Raw genomic sequence first — 21,571 nt, forward strand, 5'->3', positions numbered from 1 at the left:
TCCATATTACCTCATTCCCAAGCAACTGCTAACTTGTAGTAACTCTCTTGTTACTCTAAATAAGTTTGAATTTTCTAGAATTTTGAATGAATGGAATCCTATGCAGTAGAACCTCCATAGTTGACCACCTCCCTACATTGAGCACCTCCTTAAGTTGACTTAACTTTCTTAGGCCACACATCCACCACATGTGCATGTCAGTACAGCAGGCCTGGTTTCTTATGTTGACCACCCCCAAGTGTTGACCAGTTTGTACAGTCCCTTGGGTGGTGGTCAACTTATAGGAGGTTCTGCTGGAGTACATAGTTACCATTCAGGCTTTTTGAGGGGATGAGTACAGGGGTTCTGGTTTATTTCACACAATATAATAGTTTTAGTTTCATCCATGTTCTTTCATGTATCATTAATTTTTATTGCTGAATAGTATTTCTTTATATGAATAAAGTACAATTCCTTTATTCATTCACCTATTGGTAAACATTTGGTTGGTCCTGGTTTTGTGTATATTGTTCCATTTATCTGTTTTCAGTGTTGACACCAACAACACACTATCCTATTACCACTGCTTTATAATAAGTCTTAAAGTCAAGAAGTTTAATTTTTCTTAAGTTGCTCTTCTTTTTCAAAAGAAGAAAATTTTGGTGGAATATCAATTGAAATTGCATTGAATCTATATATAAATTGGGGAGAATTGACATCTTGTCAATATTGTGTATTCTATGCTGTGTCATGTAGTATCTCTATTTAGGTCTTCTTTAATTTACTTCATCAGTGTTTTGTAGCTTTCAATGCATAGTCCCTACACACCTATGACCTTTGTCACAGGTCAGTAATCATTTCACATTTTAATGATATTATTTTAGGTTTCAGTTTCATTCTAGTATGTAAAAGTAAAATTCATTTTTGTAAATCAATCTTGCATTCTGGGATGCTGATAAACTCAATTAGTTCTAGTAGCTTTTTGTGAATTCCAAAGCATTTTCTGAGTACACAAGGATGTTGTCTGTGAATAAAGATAGCTTTTTAAAAATTCCTTTTAAATCTGTCCCTTAGTACTTTTCCTTGCCTTATTGTACTGAATAAAACCTTCAGTGCCATGCTGAATAGAAGCCGGGAATAAGCTTTGAGAGATCTGAAAAGCCTTTATTTTTTCTTTGCTCTCAAAAGATATTTTTGCTGGGTAACAAATTCTTGATTGATAGTTTTGGGGTTTTCATTACTCTGAAGATGTTTCTCCATGTACTGAGTAACAAATTCTTGATTGATAGTTTGGGGAGTTTTCTTTTCATTACTCTAAAGATGATTCTCCATTGTCTTTCAGCTTACATTTCTTCCAAAAGACTTTTCTTTCATCCTTATCTTTGTTCTTCTATGTGTACTGTGTACCTTTTTTCTCTGACTAGTATGAAGACTTTATCTCTGGCGATAAAGCAATTTGATTTGTGATGTGCCTTGGTGTAATTTTCTTCATGCTTCTTGGGCTTGGAGTTTGTAGAGATTCTTTGATTTGAGGTTTATCTTTTTCAAAAAAAAATGGAAAAGTTTTTTCTTATTCTTTAATGACTTTTCCTATCTCCTTCTCTTCTTTGAGACCTCCAACTACACAGATATTCTGCTACTTGAAGTTGCCCTACAGTTGACTGATTTTTTAAATTTCATTTTGTTCTCTCTATGCTTTATTTTGGAGAATTTCTATTACTCTTAAAATTCAAGAATTTTTTTCTTCAACAATGTCTAATCTCCCATTAGTCTCTTTCAATGAATTTTCATCTCACACATTATACTTTTCATTTCTAGAAGTTTAATTTGGATTCTGTTTATATCTTCCATATCTCTAATTAATATGTTCAATCTTTCCTCTAGCTTCTTGAATAAATAGAGTATAGTAGTAATAGCTATGTTAATGTCCTTGTCTGCTAATTCTGTTGTGTGTGTCATTCCTAGACCTGCTTTTATTGATTGATTTTTTTTTTCATTTGAATCATCATCTTTTCCTGCTTCATAGTATACCTGATAATTTTTTGTTGCATACCAGACTTTGTGTATTTTTACATTGTTGGGAACCTGGTTTTCTTTAAGTTCCAAAAATATTTTTGAGCTTTGCTCTGAAATGAGGTTAAATTTGTTGGAAATGATTTGATTATTATCACACCTTGCTTTTAGAATTTGTAAGATACAACCAGAGCAGTATTCAGTAATTTTTCTCCATTGCTGAAAAAGACCGTTTTGGTACTCGATAACTGATGTCCTATGAATCATGACATTTTACCAGTCTGGCTAATAAGAAAAGGCATGACTACTCCCAGTGCCTGTGCACACCAGGTCCTGTTCTCTCAGTCCTTTGAGGTCATTCTTATTCAGCCCTTGGGTTGTTTCCTTATACACATGCATTAAAATATTAGTAATATTGCCTTTCATTTTTTTTATTTCCTGTGTTACTTATCAATAGTCCTTTTCTTCACTAACAAAGTAATATGTTGAACTTGGAGGATATTTCCACTGGTCTATATTTGTTAGTTTCCTGAATATTCTCCCTAATAAATGTACAAGGGCAATTTTTTACCATATCTGTATGTTGCAAATAATTATCAAGACGCAGGAAGCTACTGTGAATCTCTGGATCCTGGGACATGGCCATGGAGTGGCAGGAGAAGATGGCTACTCTGGCCTCCCATGGCAGCTGGAGAAGATGTTTGACTCTCTTGACTCAACTGCCTCCAGTGCAAAATCCCACTTCTCAGGGCTTTTAGTCTTTAATTTTAGAGCCTGCCATCTCTTTCCATGTAAAGTCTAAAAAACTCATTCCTAATTAAACTTCACTTCTGTAAACATACAGCCAGTTACCACTGACTGCCTCTCCTGTTGTGTTCATTTTGTTTTAAATGTCATTACTCTATTTCAAAGTACGTAAATTCTTTGCTGAACAAAAAAGGTGGTAGTAAATACACACGTATTGTAAATTACAAGTTCATTGGAAAATACAACTGATAGAGGTTTTATATACGACTTGAAATCTATAGATGCTGTATATGCTTTTCTTTTTTATATTCATTTTTAAGAATTGGGATTTGTAGGAGTAAATCACATAAGCCCAAGCACAAAAGAGTGGCCAAAACTGTTTTTTTAGAAGAAGATTAAAACCAACATCATGCTATGGATGGCTGTCTCCACAGCCTATGAGTCAGCAGATCAGTACTCTGATGAGTTGGAGGGAATCACATAAATTTACAAATGGAGTGTGAAGCTCCGAAAGAACTTTGGAATCATAAAGAGCTGGGGTAACTCCAGCTCTTTCTGGTTGTGTGACTTTGGGCAAGTCATTTAGCCTATTTGAAACTATATTTTGCCTTTTTAAAATAAGTAGTATATCCTCTACCTCATAGTGTTGGTAGGAAGCTTAAATGACATGATGAATCCAGGTATCTTATATGTTCAGTAAACAATCAGGAGCCTCATTGCCTGACCTCCTTTAAGTGTATGGAGCTATGGAAAAGCTTCCACCCAAATTAAAAAAAAAAAATCCTCTCTAAAGTTAAAAATGCATGTATACCAAGTAAGTGGTAACCATCATAGGGAAAAATTTTAGCTGTGATATTTTAGGTAATTTAGATAAAGAAGACTTCATGGGTTGAGTTTGGATTATACTGATTTTCTTTTAAAGTATTCTCTTCAAGGATAGTTCAGAGTAACTTACTGATGTTCTTTCATGTCCTTACTAAAAAAAATGTCTTTTTTTTAATTAGGGGGAGTTTGTTGCTTGTCTTCTGTCCCTATTACGGCAAATGACAGATAGACATTATCAACAGCTTCTTGATAGTTTCAACACAAAGGAAGATCTAAGGGTAAGTGACATCTTAAAAATTTTTCTTCAATATATCTTTTTAGTTTTAGTTTTGTTTTGTTTTATTCACCCCTGTTCAGATAGTTCCTGAAAAAATTGTTTTATTTGTTTCTCTTAAGTTTCCACAGACCAACTCATCTCTATTAGCTCTTCATGGTTTCTGCTACTCAAGCAAAGCTATTAACTCGCATTTTGGAGAAAGACATGGGATTTGAAACACCTGTCATCAAAATCCCATAAACTAGAAACAATTGCAGAACTAAGAGACAAAAGCAAATAGACTAAAGTTAAATGAGCTTAAATATATTGTCTTAATAAAAGATAAGGGAGAATATATAAATATAAATATATACATTAGCTAGTTTCATCTCTTCAAAACCACAATGACAGTTCTGGCTGCAACTTTATGGCTAGGCAAGCTGAGTTGTATTTAATATTCTCCATCATCTGTAGTCTAATCAATATGCTAGGCTACTCTGACAGGCTGACATTAAACAGAAAATATTGGTGCCAGGTTTATAAAAATCCAATATTTGCTGAGATTTGGGGAACTATAACGCTTCCTGCCTAGTGTCACTAAAAGCTTAGAAGTGATTGTTCTCAGTGGGAGGAATGATCTGTCATCATTTGTCCTTATTTACTTTTATCTCTCTTCCATCTCTAGTTTTCCAGACTACTTTTATGGGTAAACCCTCATGTTGGGAAAGTTGCTTAAAGGCTGAATGGTGGAGAATTAGAGAACATTAAGTACAGTTACACTGCAACATTTGCTTGATTGGAAGCCTTCAAAGTGCCTTAGGGCAAGATTTGTAGGGTTTTTTTCCTGAGTAGTACATAGGGGACACTTTATCTTTAACTTTAACTGCCTGGAAAATATTGTATGATCTCAGAAAAGTCTTTCTGTTACCTTGGAGCAGTTGACAAGCTGAGACACTTGCATTCTTTGGGGGGCAGAATTAATCTATTTAGCAGTCAGTCAATTGGCATATGGTATCATTTTTTTCATTCTTACATTCAATTTTGAGTTTAGAATTAAAAATGGATAAAAGGCCTTAAGACTTACCCATTCACTCTCGAGTACAGAAATCCAAAATGTCAAAAGGCAGATAATTATGCAGCTATTAACTTTAATCAGAAATATTTTAGCATAACTGAAGAATCGTTAGGTTTTACTTAAGAAATGACTTCATATTTGATCATTTCCCTTAGGAAAAGCTACATATTTTTATAGACCCTCTGAATTAAAAATAGCAGAGAAACATAAATTGGAAGACTTGATTAATTTAATCTAGGTGTTGAATTTTGTGTTTTAATATTCACATTAATGGTAATAAAGCAAGTGGAAATAATGAATAGAATGTTTTATGTGGACTTTCCTTATTTCAGTCAGCCAACACACTTTTCAAAGGATCATTATATTTCCCCCTCCTTCAAAATTAGCTGGGTCTTCAGACCAGGGGAACGATTTAATAATATTAATTACTTAATCTGTGATTCAGGAAATATAGATTGAACTACTCAAGCATGACAAGCAGCATGCCAGGCACTGGGGCTATATCAAAGCCTGGGACGTCCTGTTCCTATAGAGAGCAGTCGGGCAAGTCATGAGCATTGGCACTCTAAGTAGTAACTATACAGAGTAAGCACATGCTGCTACAGAGAGTCTTGGAGTTGCTGCCAACCTGGACTCAAGGTCACAAGAAAACTTCCCAAGCCAGGGTTCCCTGAGAACTGGGAAGACCTGAGAACCAAGAGATGAGTATGAGTGTGCTAGGCCTATCTTTGACTGGGACTTTCAGATCTCTCAAGTAAAATGTCAACAGAATGCACTAACTGACATACCACAACCCCTACCCTACCTTTATAATGCATCTTAGAATCTGGGACATTTCTGTTTGTTGTTAAGAGCTGCCTGATTTCTGAAGCTTTGGCTGGTACACAGCTGTATCCTCAGATCCCAGTTCATGCCTAGCACATTGTGGGCATTCAGGAAGTGTTTGTTTATATTATAAAATATAGAGTTTGAGGAAGAAAGTTGTAAAGACCTAAGGCCCTGTGAATGGGTATGGACTTGATTTTGAGGACATTTTGATGCTTTTGTGGGCTTTAAGAAGGGAGAGACATTTGCTGAGACCAATATGGGAGGCAGAACCCTGTGTAGAAGATTTGTTGTAGCTAATCCAAGCTAGAAATGACTATGGCCAGAAATAGAGATGATCGTGGTGATAGATTCTAGGGACATTCAGGAAGTTGAATTGGTAGGACTTGGTGACTGATTACATAAAAAAGGCAGAGGAGCTGAAGACTTCTAGGCCCTTTAACAAGTGGCTAGATGTTGGTGCTATTCACTGCACGGGGAACCCAGGAGAAAGAGGTCTGCAGGTTTTGGAGCAAAGTTAAATTCAGTTTCAGTCTCTGACCTCGGTCACTTGAGGACATCCAGATGAAGATGTTTAGTAGCCAGTGTCTGAAGTTCAGGAGAACAGGTTGGCCACAGGATGTAGATTTGAGATTTGTCAGCCAATGAGTAATAATTGGAATCGTGAGAGGAAACATGAATATCCAAGGAGAGTGTAGAGTCTGAAGGTGAAAGTGCCTACATAGACCCTAAGCACTGACTGAGGAGGAAGAGCTGGGGACAGAGCCTGCTGCTGCATGGGGGCAGTCAGATCATGAAAGGCTCTGTTAATATGGTTGGCGAACCTGGTGAGCAATTTCAGTGGTGAGGGTAGTAGCCAAACTGTCATAGATTGAGGAATGAAAAAAAAGAAAAAGATATAGTGGATGTATACAGTGTTTCAAGAAGAGGATAAGGTAGCTACTGCAGGGTGAGTCTGGATGCCAGAGGAATATTTATGATGGAGAAGTCTTGAGAATGTTTAAATATCAGTGATTAGAGCTGGTGGGCAGGGAGAAGCTGAAGATAGAGGAATGAGGTGCTAACTCACAGGTGAGGTCCCTGAGAACAGCAGGGAAGGACAGAGTTAGCCATGATGGGCAGGAGGATCACCCTTCCTGGTGTAAGAATGAAAGAGAAACAACTGGAGTGAACACAGGCTAGAGGACATTTATTTAACTTACTAAGGACTAGTCATCTAGTTTTAATCTGTATTTTAAAAGTTCAGATGTCACCTTTTACTAGATAAATTTTCCCTGTGCTGAATTTTCTTCAAAGCCAAATATCCATGATTATGTTCCTGAAACCAATAGTACAATATTTTTCAAAGATAATAACATTTATCGTTAGTCTCTTATCCAAAGTCCTTAGTACCAAATTTCTTTCAGAAATCAGAATTTTTATAATTTCAGAAAAATAATGTGGTACAAAAATAATGCAGTGCAGAAAATAATGTGGTATATAGGCTACTCCAGTAGGATCTGAAGTGATGCAAAACATTTACTCCATTGAATAAAGACTACAAATAGTTTAGATCAGGTTTTGCTGCCAAATGGACTATAAGACTGTAGAGCACTTTGGGATTTTGATATTGTGGTGAAGACCTCTAACACAAACATTTGTATAGAACTCAAATTGTTATCAGGCATTGTTCTAAGCAGCTGATTAGTGTTAACTCGTTTTAGCTCTCAGAAAGACACCATGAGGTAGGCCCCCCACTGTTTCATTAAAGATGTTGATTATGTAATTCACTTTACATTTATTGAGCACCTTGGCTAGACAGCAGGCTTATCAAGACTAATAAAACAATCTGTCATTAAGGCCATCTAAATCATTGCTATAAATGAACCTGTTGTGTAAATGAACGATGATAATGGCTAACCTCTATGGAACACGCCCTCACCGTCACCCCACCACCCTGAGCCAGGTGTAGCACAAGAGCCTTCTCTTCATCACAGTGCTTCCTCTCCCCTCTCCCCCGCCATGAAGACCAATGGTTACTATTAGTCTCCCCGTGTAATTGAGAAAGTAAATTCTGTTCATATTCTGAATTCTTAGCTTAGGCAGCTAAACTCAGCTTTTCCCTAAACTTTGGTAAACTTTCTTAAGCCAAAATCTTTTGTTATTAAATTGTATAAAATTTCATTTGTTACCTCTTTAAAGATAATAAGGTAGTTCTAGTCATAGAGTGGAGATGTTTGGGAAAAGCCAGATTATCAGAGGGAGAGTTATTTGAGGGGGTTGTCTGTACATTTTGGTTAGAAATTAAATAGAAGGCAAAGTACAATTTAATAGAGGGACATTTAATGGAGAGTCCTTACTGATATTGGGTTTAGACAGTAAAAATACCACATAACCCTACTGTTTTAAAAAGTGATAAATATGTTTCCCCTTCCACCAACATAGCCTAACCACCAGAGGTAGCTACTCATACCACTACAGGTGTATCCTCATAGACTATTTTCAATGTTATATATGGACACACATATTTTTTTAAGTACAACCACCACACTGTTCATATTGGTTTGTACTTTTTTCCACCCAGCAATCTCATGGATATTATATGCATAGCCCAATACCTCATTCTCCTGAATTTCATTATATGGATGCTGCATAATTTTATCATTCCCCTTCTGATAGGCATTTAGAATTTTTCTGATTTTTGCTCTTAGAAAGGATCTTGCCATAAGCATTGCGGTATTCTACCTCTGTGGACTTGTGCCCTTGTTGCTGTAGAATAAATTCCTGGAAGTAACATTGTCATATGATACACACATTTTAAACTTTAATTGATCATGATAAAGTATACATTGAGATTTACAAATGAATATTTTTGTTATTTATTTGTAGCATCACTGCTTTGTCCTTCCTTTTGATCAGTTAAAGAACAATTTCTCAGCATTTTCTAGTGATTTTCTAAGTCAAAATGAATTTTGAAAGTATATAGTTCTCAGGTATCTACTGAGACTGATGATGTTTAACCCCATCGTGCTTGAAGAGCCTGAAGGCCTCCAGGGTTACTGTTGAAGTGGCTTCTGGCTTTTTGAACTCCGTGCCATTTCCGTCCCTTGGTCCTCAGGTACTCATGTGTAACTGGCGTGAGTCACAGTATCAGAACACAAATGTGTGGGAGCAAAGACCTGAGGGCTGGTACCCTATATTGTTTAATCTTTTTCTTCCCTAGAACATACAATTATTTTAAAAATGAACAAAAGTAAACACTAGGTAGTGATTAAGTTTTTTGTTTTTTTTTTTTAACCTGCTGTAGTGAGTAATGTTTTATTATACACCCACCTCATACCGGGGGCTAAAGTTTTGTCCATGTCTTGCAATTTCATGTATATAAAGCTGGAGACTGTTATTCTTTGTTGATTATGTCTTTTCATAAAATCGTGGAAATCTCATTGTAAGCATAAAATTATCCAAGTTCTGGCAGTTAAGCACAGCACTATTATCAGTCTTCATTGTCTCCCATATGTTAACCCCCTAGCTTTCAAAAATTATATTTTATCAAGCCTCAAACCAATGTTGAACCTCCACACATATCCCATTATCTATGGGACAAAGTCCAAGCTCTTTGTCATGTACCTGTCCTCAGTCTGCCTTCCAGCCTCTTTATCCTCCACACCGTTCTCTCTACCACTTAAAAATACTGTGTCCACAATTCCTAACAAACCCTGCGTAATTTTTAATTCATCTCAACCATTTTTTCTATCTGCATTGCCTATGCCACTGTAACCTCATTTCCTTTGCCTAATGTATTTTCCAAATACTCCTTCTCTGATCTCAGCTCATAAATCCAGCTTAGTGACACAGTATCACTTTCTTGATGAAGTCTTCACAGTTTACCATTCACAGTGCCCCCTCTCTGATAGCACGCAATAATGCACTGTAATTATTTCCTTGTGTTTTTGCTAACCATGGGTTCCTTGAGAGTAGGAACCATGTCTTTGTGTCCAAGCACAGAGTCTGGAACATTAAATCTTTGTTGAATGAATGAATACTCTCAATATTTTTTCCTGCTTCAATAAGGCTTCTTTTTCCATATAATTATTTTGACTTGTCTTTATATGAATATATTTATTACAACCGAAAAATAGTTCTATAACTCTATAAGATGGAAGATCACTTAGAACTTATTTTGTACAATACACTTGAAGATTCTGTTTTAAGGATATAAATTTCAATGTGATAATGATTATTAACACCCTTTAATTGAATTCAAACCCCACATCAAGGGTATTACACTTTTGAAATTTATGGCAAATTTTAAAAATAACATCAGATTATAGCCTAAATCGTAAGTAAAGGAAATGTGTTTCTAGAAGGCTCTGTCCTGTTAAGTGTTCTGGATGTAATGGGATAATGTCCTGGGCAATCTACCTGCTTCATGATGCTTTGTTTTCTGGATGTCTTAACTCATCATGTTTCATGGCCTCAAAATTCCTCTTTCTGTATCTCACCAATTCTGTTTCATAAACTTAATTTCTGTTTGTGCCATTCTTTTTTTTTTTTTTTTTTTTTGAGATAGGACCCTCAAGCTTTCCCCCTGGGTAGAGTGCTATGGCATCACAGCTCATAGCAACCTCCAACTCCTGGGCTCAAGCAAGTCTCCTGCCTCCTCCTCCCGAGTAGCTGGGACCGCAGGCACCCACCACAATGCCGAACTATTTTTTGGTTGCTGCTGTCATTGTTGTTTGGCCGGCCTGGGCTGGATTCAAACCTGCCACCTTGGGTGTACGTGGCTGGCGCCTTAGCCACTTGAGCCACAGGCGCTGAGCCTGTGCCATTCTTAATGTGACAGTATCATGGGTAAACAGAACAATTTTTTATATGGTATAGCTAGAAAATCTTCCCTAAAACACAAATTCGATCCTCTCAAACATCTGCATAACACCCTTCAGTTCAGTTAACCTTTCCACATTGCTCTCAGCATAAATGTTTAAACTCCTTCCTGTGGAAAGCTATGGGTCTACCTTTTATTTAATCCCTACTTATTTATCTTTTCTTTATCTCTATCTCTCAGCACAATTCTTGCCCCTGGCAGTCCAGGAAACCTTGTGCTCTCTCTTTCCTCTCAGGCCTCCAGATGTTTTTACCTCTGTGTGGAATACTCGACCCTTAGACATGTCTTTGTAAAGCATGAGTGCATCTCTGTGGCTATTATATTAACATGCATGTCTCCCACCAGACTGTGAGCTCCACGAAAGCACAGAACACAGTCAATTTCTTTACCATCATATGGCTTGTCACAGATACTCCATAAATACTTGTTGCATGAATGAATAAAAGAATATATCTTACCTTACCAGTGTCCTCATCATCTAATGTCACTCCCAGCGCCTGGCATTGGGTACATGGTAAAGTTCCCAATGTTTATGCATAAGTGAATAAATGGTAATGATAGTTTATAAAATCATAACAGCTGCTCCAGCTTTTTATTTGACTATGGAACTTTTTATTGTTTTGGAAGATTTTCACAAGAAATTTCTTACTTGAACCTTTTGCACTACAGGAAAGGTACTTCTAGAAAGTAGGACCTCCCTGTTTCTTTTTTGTTTTGAGCCCTGATTTGAAGAATGTAGTTAAGTTACTATGTTGGGCTTTATGAAATAAACACACTGAAAAAGAAAATGCTCCCAGGCAGCCAGGTTTAAAATGGCGGCACATTTCTGTGTGCTATCCAGCATGATATTATAGGCATGGCAGTGTTCTTTTATAAATTATAAAAGAGATCTTTTACTTATTTAAATGTGCAAAATAATTGTAATTATCTATGTAAAAGCACATATTTAGTGAAATGATAAGAAATGAAAACTACTTACAGACCACAGACAAGAAAATACCAATGTATTTGGGGTAGGAAGGAAGGGAATATTAAAGAATCTAGCATTCAGGTCTCAGTGCTTTAAAATATTAGAACTGAGTTCTGCTGCATGACGGCTCACAAAGCCTTGCTAAACAAAATGACATGTAAGTATAAAAATGGAAGATCTTTGTGTTACCACAATGTGATATGATAAAACCTTAACCTATAACTTAGAAATAAGAAAAATTGGGGTGAGGGGAGAACCCTCAGAGAACTCAAGCTAGACCTCCCATTTGATCCTGCAATCCCATTACTGGCCATCTACCAGAAGGAAAAAAATCCTTTTATCATAAGGACATTTGCACTAGACTGTTTATTGCAGCTCAATTTATGATCGCCAAAATGTGGAAACAACCTAAAGGCACACCAACCCAGTGATGGCTTAACGAGCTGTGGTATATGTACACCATGGAATACTATTCAGCCATTTAAAAAAATGGAGACTTTATAGCCTTTGTATTAACCTGGATGAGAGTAGAACATACTATTCTTAGTAAAACATCACAAGAATGGAGAAGCATGAATCCTATGTACTCAATTTTGATATGAGGCCAATTAATGACAGTTAATGCTGTGGTGGAGGTGGGGGAAGAAAAGAGCAGAGAGAGAAAGAAGGAGGGAGAGGTGGGGGAAAGGAAGAGCAGATAGAGAGGAGGGAGGGGCGTCTTGGTGTGTGCCACACCTTTTGGGGGCAAGACACAATTGTAAGAGGGACTTTACCTAACAAATAGAATCAGTGTAACCTGGTATCTTATACCCTCAATAAATCCCCAACCATAAAAAAAGAGAAAAAAATTGGGGAGTACTTTTTGAATAATCAAAAAACTATATTGATATTTTATAATCTTCTTTAACTACATGAGACCTTAAAGCCCCCACATTTTCAAAGGATTAGAGCTCTATTCCAGAAAGGTTAAGTAAATTGTCAGGGCCACTGATAAGTTAATTCCAGAGCTAGAATTAAAATCTAAGTTTTCTAATTCCTGGTGAGGAGTATTTTATTTTTTGCATAAGGTTTCAGCAAATGAATGTGCTTGGTTTCATGAATGTAAATGAAGCTTGAATAGATACTGTGGAAAGCTACTCAAGACACTGAAAAGTTTTCTTGGGAGGAAATAAATTTACTCAATGTATAGGTATTGTCCCATGCTGCCACAGCCTTTTGTTTTTTTGAAATAAATGGGAATCGGAAAATGAGACAGCATCAGAACAGGTTATCTATCTGCAGCTCCTACACATGGAATAATCTTTCCTTTGTCCCCAGCACTACAAAAGAACAACTGAAGTTGTTTTCCCTGAAGACAGATGTCTTGCTCCTTGTAGCTAATTCTTTCAGATGTGTTTTCTCCATGCAACTGACAGCACAGGGCTTCCCCAGCCCCCACCACACACAGACACATATACACACCACCACTCAGGGTGTATTCTAATTCTGTTACCAGTCTGGAGGCAAGAAGATGGAACTTCAGTATTTTAGAATTTATTAAAACCCTTCCTAACTAATTGCTATGAAAAGCAAACGAATCTCCACTTTCATGATTGCTCTTTAATATCTCTCCAAGCAAGTGCAACAGGAGAGGAAGCTGAGTGGGGTATAACTCCTTGAAAGATAAATGCAAAAATCTTTTTTTTTTGTTTTCGGCAGGGATTATATGTATTCATGTCTGAGAAACCCAAAAGAATCCATTGGAAAACCACTAAAATAAGTTTTAGAAATGCATTCAAAAGGGGTCCTGACAGTGTGAGTAGGCTAATGATGTACTATCCCAAGAGAGACCTAGAATGTGAAGTGTTTCCCAAAATTATCTGACCGGCAGTGGAATACATTTGGGAAACTCTGCTTCTGATGATTCTGGAGACTTGCGCAGAATCTGTCTAGCCATGTAAACACAGACGACCTAGTTTCTACGTGGCATATACTACATATCAACATATGGGTGTCTATGCCAAAGATGCTAAAATAAATGCTTGTCAAAATATTTATGGGCTCGATTAAAGCTGTTAAAGTATATAAAAAAAACAATAAAGCTGCCACATGGTTTTCAGTTTTTAAATTCTGTCTTTCTATCTTCTCTTGATATGAGTGACAACCATAATCTTATATTCAGGCAGCTTACATGTTTACCATACTGTGTTGTTCAGTCTGAGAAATGAAATTATTTGGATTGCCTTTTACTTTTAAGTTTTCTAGTTAATAAATCTGAATCAAAGATGTATTAGACTGAGCAAATGCCTTTTTGTGGTGGGAGCACTATTTGATTCAATACACATGGTATGTTATCTCCTTCACTCCCCTTTAGGTATCCTGTACTCTAGCATTTTGGGCCCTATCTCTTGTAATGGTAAAGAAGATTTTCATGTCTGACAATAGCCTCTGGCCAAGAGTGTTTTCAGGGGATCCATTTAAAGATAACATCTCAGTATTTAAAGGTGATCTTTAAATGGATCCCCTGAAAACACCTCACCAGATGCTGCCCTCTGGCCCAGCATCCCAGTGAGGAGTATCTTGGAAACCCTCATGACTACTAAGCACTTGACCCGGGCCCCAACTTAGCACACGTCCTTTGAATTGTTCTGCATCACACACTGAAGGAAATTCACTCAGATTCTGAGTGTATAAACCTGCACATATCCCATTAATGATGCATCTCAAGAACGTCCTCTAAGAAACACAGGTCTGTAAGAGATGTTTTTTGATGAATGTAACTCTCTACATTCTGACACTCACTTAAAGGAAAGTAGAATAGAACTAGGGCGGTTCGTCCTCTCTAGTTAAAAAGTTCTGATGTTTAGGAAATATGTTTGCCTGCTAATCTCCTGTTACACGTTTTCCATTTTATGTTCAGAACTTAAATGTTTAGAACTCATAAAGAGAAATGAAAAGTCATTTCCACTGTACCTGACAAAGAAAAAGAAGAGAAAACATTTGGGAAGTGTAGCAATCCAGCAGGTTTGGGCTGAGAATGGGAAGTATATGATTCCTTTCCTTGGGTAAATTTATTAAAGTATGGCTCCCTTCTCTGTAACTGCTTTGGAAATGGTTACAACAGTACTCTGTTTGTGTGTGTGTAGTGACAGTTATAATAAATCAATAAAATGATCTGTTTCCTCCTTATCCAAGGATTTCCTGCTACAGATATTTACTGTGTTCCGAATATTGATACGCCCAGAGATGTTTCCAAAGGACTGGACTGTTATGCGCTTGGTTGCAAACAAGTAAGACATTTATATTGATGATAATTCCAGCTCAATGTATAGAAGAAGAGAAGAGTACAAAATAATCTTTTTAATTTGGTCTCAAATTTGAAAATCTTATTGGCCTTTGAATTAATTTCTGTCTTTTTAAAACAGACTCTATTTGTTTGGAATTATGATTTGTTTAGAATACATTAACATCATTCAAAAATCAAACAATATCACAGGTAATGCATTGAGAAGTTCCATTCCTGTCTGCCCTCTACACCCAGACTGCAGTAACCACTTTTGTCTCTCCCATCTTCTTCCATTGTTCCTTTATCCAGAGCCTAGTAGTCACTGTTTTGTGCATTGTCCTGACGCTTAGAAATCCTGAAAGTCTTTCAAAATTAATAGAAAGTCCCTCTTTCTTTTATGCTTTTTACTTTAACAACTGAGTAATATTCATTGAATGGGTACACCAGTTTATTTAACCAGTTCCTGGTTGCTAGACATTTGAGTCCTTTGTGGTCTTCCTTAATGCCTTTTAACTCAGTAAAATACATCAAGTATCCACTCCTGTGCTGAGTGCAGAGAATAGGATGTGGCTGTTAGGCTGGACACATGAAAATTGAAGTATCTTTGACTCATCCAAGTGGGGCAGCCAGTAGAGACCTGAAAATCATGCTCTGAGGAAAGTTCAGAACTAGATATAGACATTTAGGAATGTTATTGAGATAAAGTGACTGTTAGGACTAGGAGCCAGGAGAGAACATTAAGGGCAGTCAGAATGGCAGGGCCATTCCAGAATCTGCGCTATCAAGGAGGTATCTGCTCTCTCTGCTCCTGTCCCCAAGGTCTTAGGACACAGAATGAAGAAGTTCTTCAGGAAACTGGCCTTCTCTTCACTTCCAAACTTATTTACACGATTTCATTAGCATTTTCCCTTTCCAAGACCACCCCGGCCTGCTTTTCATTTCTCCAAAGGCCAACACCTTCCGGCTCAAGGTGAAGGCTGGATTCTCTAGGCACCTATGCATAGACCAAGGTCACCCGGTGTCTTTCCCAGAAGCCCAGATGTGATAGTGGTGAGAGCTGCAGGAATGCAGGGTCTGAGTTTCATTAGATATGCTCAATCTGGCTTCTGCTGCAGTCTACATTTATAGACTTGGAGGTGTGAAAGTGATGTGTTAAAAACTTTGTGAAGTAACAAATAGTATAATATGGCATATTTTACATAAGTACAGAAGTAGCTTTTCCATTTTGAAGACTAATTGAAACTGCTGAAATAGCTGTCTTTAGAACTTAGCATATTTACTTTGATATCTGTGAGTAGAATCAAGTATCTATTCACTTGGATGTCTGCATGCTCCAGATTTAAGTGGGAGCTTTTGCTCATGTATCTGGCCTTGTTACCAAAAAGTACACATTCTGGGTATCTGGAGAGGGCTATGAGGTGATCCAGGGAGCCAGATGGGAGGCCGTCCAGCCTGTGGACATCATCATCATTGTGTACCATCAACATTTCGTCATTCTGCCTGCCCCACGTGCAGGAGATATTGTAGATTGAATCAGAATTTTCAGTGGCAGAAATTCAAACTGAATGTAACTTTGACATTTTGTTCCTTACGTACATAATGTCTGCTTGAGCTTGCTTAAAACCATGACAACGATGTGACTTTCTGATATTAAATATAATACCATCTCCGTCTGCTTCATCTTTATTCCATCTGTAAACACGTTTATGGTCATGGACACTGCCTCTCCACTGGGGGTGGCTGTGAGTCCAGCCTCATTCATGGACAGGACCCCAGAGTCTGGTGAGACATCTGCCTGATTGGAGCAGGCTGCCTGCTGGATGCTCTTACTCTCCTCCCCTGCCCTCTCCTCACCTCTCCTCATTTAATAGTCCCTAGCCACGTCCCATTCTAATTATGAAAACATGAGATGTGTCTTGGTCTATAAATGCAGTATGTAGTCCAGAAGTAAGCTCTCAACTATCTGTATTTTATCTGTAACATGCATTACCTAGGTAGAAACATTGATTTCTGAAAAATATGAACAATATTTTAAATATGTTAAAGAATATGCACTGGAAAGAAAAAGTTCCCTCTGTGCTAAGCTGTGTAGTAGCAAGTTACAGGAATTAGAAGTCATCAACCACCTTTTCATCCATAGTATTAACTTTCTTAGGTAAACATTTGGTCAGGGCCTTTTAACCCAACCCCCCACTTTTTATTAGTCCACTTGGGTGCTTAATACATGTGAAATTGATAGCAGCTGGCTGAGAAGTTATCATTGCCCTATTCTTGAAGGCAACTGAATTGCTCATCCCTCAAAATGATTGTTCTTTTATGTATTGGTCCTTTCCTCTTATGTTTGCAAGTAAATTAAATGCCTTTAACTTTCATCCATAAGCTGTGTTGTCCCACATCTTGTAGCTTTCCTGCTTTTGGTGAAGTCCTGCCAAAATCTGTGACCAGACACCTGGTGATTTGCATGGTTCGTTCTTTATTTCCACCTGCGTGCCTAGTATCATGTAACACTCATGTATCGTGTCCACTCTTAAGTTCTGCAAGGGCAAGGAATGTTCTTGCTTGCTGCAAAGCTACCTTATGCCCACTATAAGTTCCTAGTAGATGTGTCTAATGAGGACAACTGCTCAATCTAAGAAAGAAGAAACATACGGAAGATGAAAAGTAAGTACCAAAAATATAGGACACTTGAGACAAGTTCTTTCCACCCCCTTCCCATACACATTGTGAAATAAAGCACAAAAATAAAGTCACAGCTTTATATACATATTTTCAAGGAGATAAATCTTTTAACACACTTGCTTACTTAAGAAAGTAAAGACTCCCTGGGCCTTCAGTTTAAATTTCAAGTCCTTATTGTGTTTATCTGGTGTGCATTTCTGCCTCAAACATACCATACATTAACCCATTTAGCTTTCAAATGAGATCTCTACAGCAAATAAGGGAATTGTTAAATTGTGCATGAGGAGATCATCCATTCATTCACTGACCTATTTGGCAAATATTTTCCAATGCCTCATGTATAAAATAAGAACTATAAAGATAAAGAGCATAGGTGTAGGTGAGTGTTTATAAAAGGAACTTTGTTCAGGACTGGAGTAGGAAGGGTCTTTCATTAAAGACTAAAACTTTAGCTGAAAAGCTAAAGCATCAAAGGAAGAATATTCCTATTGGTAGGAATAGCACATGCAAAGGGCCCGTGGTCAGTGGCCCAAATATAACTCATTCAAGGACCTGAAAGACTGTTAGTGCAGCTGAAATGTGAGGAGGAAAAGAAGCAGTAACACAGGTCCCAGATACTGATGGGTAAAAGAGATGAAAGAAAGAAATGAGAGAGAACCAGTTAGGAGCTTACTGCAGCTATCCGGTAAGAGAAGGTGATGCTTAAGCAGGCGGATAGCAATGAAGGTAGTGGGAAGATGGATTTTGAAGATAAAGTTGACAAGACTTGCAGGTAACTGGATCTGGGTAGAAGAGAAAAAAAGTAATTGAAGATGGTTCTTAGATTTGGGGCCTGTGAACAAGGATGAATCACGGTGCCATTCACTTAGTTGGAAAATATGGAGAGAGAAGCATTGGGGGTGAGAAAAGTGCCCTTATGGTCACTTATGTTGAACCTAAATTCAATATGCTATTAAATCTCCAAGTGGAGATGCAGAAGAGAAAGGTGGACTTGCTTGTATGGAGCTTGGGGAGGAAGTCTGGACACCTTCAGCGTCATCAGCATATGGATAGGATTTGAACCCATGGGACTGAAAGGGAGCACCTGGGAAGAAAAAGCAGATTGAAAAGAAAATGGACTTAAAAATACATGAACAGTTGTATAAGCTGCATGTTTAGGGTTATCTAATGTGGTGAGTAAGTATGACAAAGCATCATTAGGCTGTGCCCTTTGTGATAGAATGGTAAACACAACCAAGTTCCCCAGGTATCTTTGCTGTCTAAGTTCCAGCCTTTCTCTGCCCTCTCTTCCATCTGTAAGGCCATTCCTCAAAGTGAGAAAGGATGAGCACATGCATCAGAATCTCCTGGTGGAGTTCATCACTAACCCCCAAAGCTTAGGTGGTGGTGAGGCCCTAAAGTCTTACACATCCTTCAGGTGATTCTTGTGCAGGCTGAAGTTTAGATAAATTCCCTGGGTGATTTTCCAGAATATTCGTGTGCCCCCAACGTCTTTGTGATGATTTTTGCCAACCCCAATTAACCCACCCAGGTTGAGATTTCCTTAGTTTTTCCAATATAGAAACATCAACATTATCAATATCCAGTTTACCTACAACGGTCTTTCTCTTAGTCTATGTATGATTTTTTGGAGATGGCCTTGTGCCTGAGCAGATTATCAGGTTGGAATAATTTTTCAGAGAACAAATTACCAGTGATAAAGTTTCTGAGCCAGGAGAGAGAGGGAGAAATAGGGTTGCTTGAAAATAATTCCTTATCCTCTGTTTATAACATGCCCAACAGGAAACTGGGATCATTGTGATGAGGGGCACAGAACTTGTGGCCTCTCTATCAACAAATTCCCTACATGTAAAGAAGAAAAAAACGATAAAATGTATGTGGCGGATGTATGGGTGATGACTGTATAATTCTTTCAACTGTACTGTATGTTTTTAAAATTGCCTAATACATCCTTCTTAGTAAAGCATCACAAGAATGGAAAAAAAAAAAAAAAGAAAATAATTCCTTAATGCAAGAATGAAGTGGCAACTGGGAAGCCATGAAGCAATAACTCCAGTTTCCTGTGCACTGGTTATTCTTTTATATATAAATTTTATCTTGCTGGCTCAGCACTTATAGCTCAAGTGGCTAAGGTGCCAGCTACATACACCAGAGCTTGCAGGTTCGAATCCAGCCCGGGCCTCCCAAACAACAATGACAAGTACAACCAAAAAATAGCCGGGAGTTGTGGCAGGTGCCTGTAGTCCCAGCTACTTGGGAGGCTGAGGCAAGAGACTCACTTAAGCCTCCCAAGGTTGCTGTGGAGTTGGAGGTTGCTGTGAGCTGTGACGCCACAGCACTCTACCCAAGGCAACAGCTTGAGGCTCTGTCTCAAAAAAAAAAATTATCTCGCTGTGGCCATGGATTCTGATTATCAAAAATGATTCTGTGCCTGCATTTCTGTGGCAGAAACCAGTGATTTGGCCATTTGTGGCAGCAGATTGCAAATCTTCTTGGCTATTGAGAGTTGAAATCCTTCTTGGCTATTGAGAGAGTTGAAATCCTTCTTGGCTATTGAGAGTTGAAATATCCCAATATTCAGACACCGAGTCATGAGTAAAAGAATAAAAACAGAGAAGCCACATGGTTTGGGTTAAATTGGAACAAGTAAGGAAATGTCCCTCAACTCCACAGGCAACGGCTACAATGAAGGAGAGAGAATGTAGAAATGCCGTTAGCTGGCTGGAGGGCCTGTGTGTGAGGAAGCCGCGTCTCAGAAAGCTCTGGGAGCTGCCTAGGTGACTTTTACTGAATATTATAAACATAAATGAAAAGCATGTGAAATAGTCATTTTAAGTCTTTCCAGCCCTGAGCAGCCTTACTTTGAAGGCCTTGCTCCTCTTTATACCAAACGTTGCATAGACCCACATGCCACGTTAGATAGAATTGTGCTAAAGAAAAAAATAAGAGCCTTTCTTCACGTTTGCTTCTCACATTATTGGCCTGTGAGTAAATCATTTAATTTTGATTGGCTGTGATTTCTCAGCATGTATAGGTATTATATTTAGTAATTTTTTTGAAATGATGCCGAGTAACCTATATTTTTAATATAAAAAGTAACATTTAAAAAATCAGACAGTTAATGAAATTTGTCATGTTATTTTCTATGGAAATGTAACTAATCATTTTTATTTTTATTTTATAGTTTTAATTTGGTTCCATAACCCTTTTTTTTCAGGTCTCAATATTTTCCAAAATCCCTGAATGGTTGCTAGGCCCATAAAGCAGCTCTGATAATCTGATAAGGCTGCTCAACTCTAGAACTAGGAACTGCATGCCCCATTAAAGAACCAAGAGACTGCCTCTGTGGAATTTGCTGGAATCTTTTTTCTGACTGAGGCTACTCTAGAGCCTTGCTGGAGAAAGGGGAGGTTGCAAAGTAACAGCAGGAGCTTCACCTGGAGCTTGTTAGAAATGAGGAATCTCAGCTCCCACTCCAGGCTTGCTGACTCATATTCTGCATTTTAACTAGATCACCAAGTACCCATTAAAGTTTGAGAAGCACTGCTCTAATCTAGCTAAGAATCACCCGGGAGCTTTTGCAATCCTGCATTTCAAGTTGCACCCCAGACCTATCATTAGAATCTCTGGGGGTGTGATCCGGACATCCATATTTTAAAAGCTCCCCAGTGATTCCAATGCACAGGTCAGTTTGAGACCCACTGTTCCATGGTAAGGCCACAGAGGCCACTCATGTTTACAGCAAGTGCAGTTCAAGAAGCCATGAATGTTGTTTTGCTGTATAAACAACAACTTCATAATCCTGGCCATGGACTTACGCCTGTCCTTTGGCAGACTGAGTTTGTTAGCTCCCTTCTAGGACATTCAACCCAATAGTCTGAATCCCAGATACGTTGTGTTTCACTAATCCTAAAGGTATTGTGGTATCTAAACTGGACTTATGAGTCAGAAAGGTGGTTTTTTATGTAAAACTCAGGTATAGTGAGGCTGTGGGCATTTTTCCATTGAACGCCAATGTGGAAGGTTTGTGCAAATAACCACTCATTAAAGATACAAATTTTCGGCTCGGCGCC

The 21,571-nt window shown here is 37.9% G+C and overlaps 1 protein-coding gene and 1 non-coding gene across 2 annotated transcripts in view; both read left to right on the forward strand.

Annotated features, from left to right (window-relative positions):
• The window catches only part of DOCK4 (dedicator of cytokinesis 4), a 249,780-nt gene that overhangs the window by 147,998 nt on the left and 80,211 nt on the right, over nucleotides 1-21,571 (forward strand). Inside the window, exons 25-26 of the mRNA XM_023513222.1 lie at nucleotides 3,744-3,842; nucleotides 14,729-14,823. Coding sequence (XP_023368990.1) covers nucleotides 3,744-3,842; nucleotides 14,729-14,823 — 194 coding nt within the window. The remainder of the gene's footprint in view (nucleotides 1-3,743; nucleotides 3,843-14,728; nucleotides 14,824-21,571) is intronic.
• Nucleotides 19,220-19,348, forward strand: LOC111725344. Its single transcript, XR_002773423.1, has one exon. It is a non-coding gene; the product is annotated as a small nucleolar RNA SNORA11 (small nucleolar RNA).

The sequence above is a fragment of the Otolemur garnettii genome, unplaced genomic scaffold, assembly GCF_000181295.1.
Source record: "Otolemur garnettii isolate 467f Iridium unplaced genomic scaffold, OtoGar3 scaffold00037, whole genome shotgun sequence".
Lineage (NCBI taxonomy): Eukaryota > Metazoa > Chordata > Mammalia > Primates > Galagidae > Otolemur > Otolemur garnettii.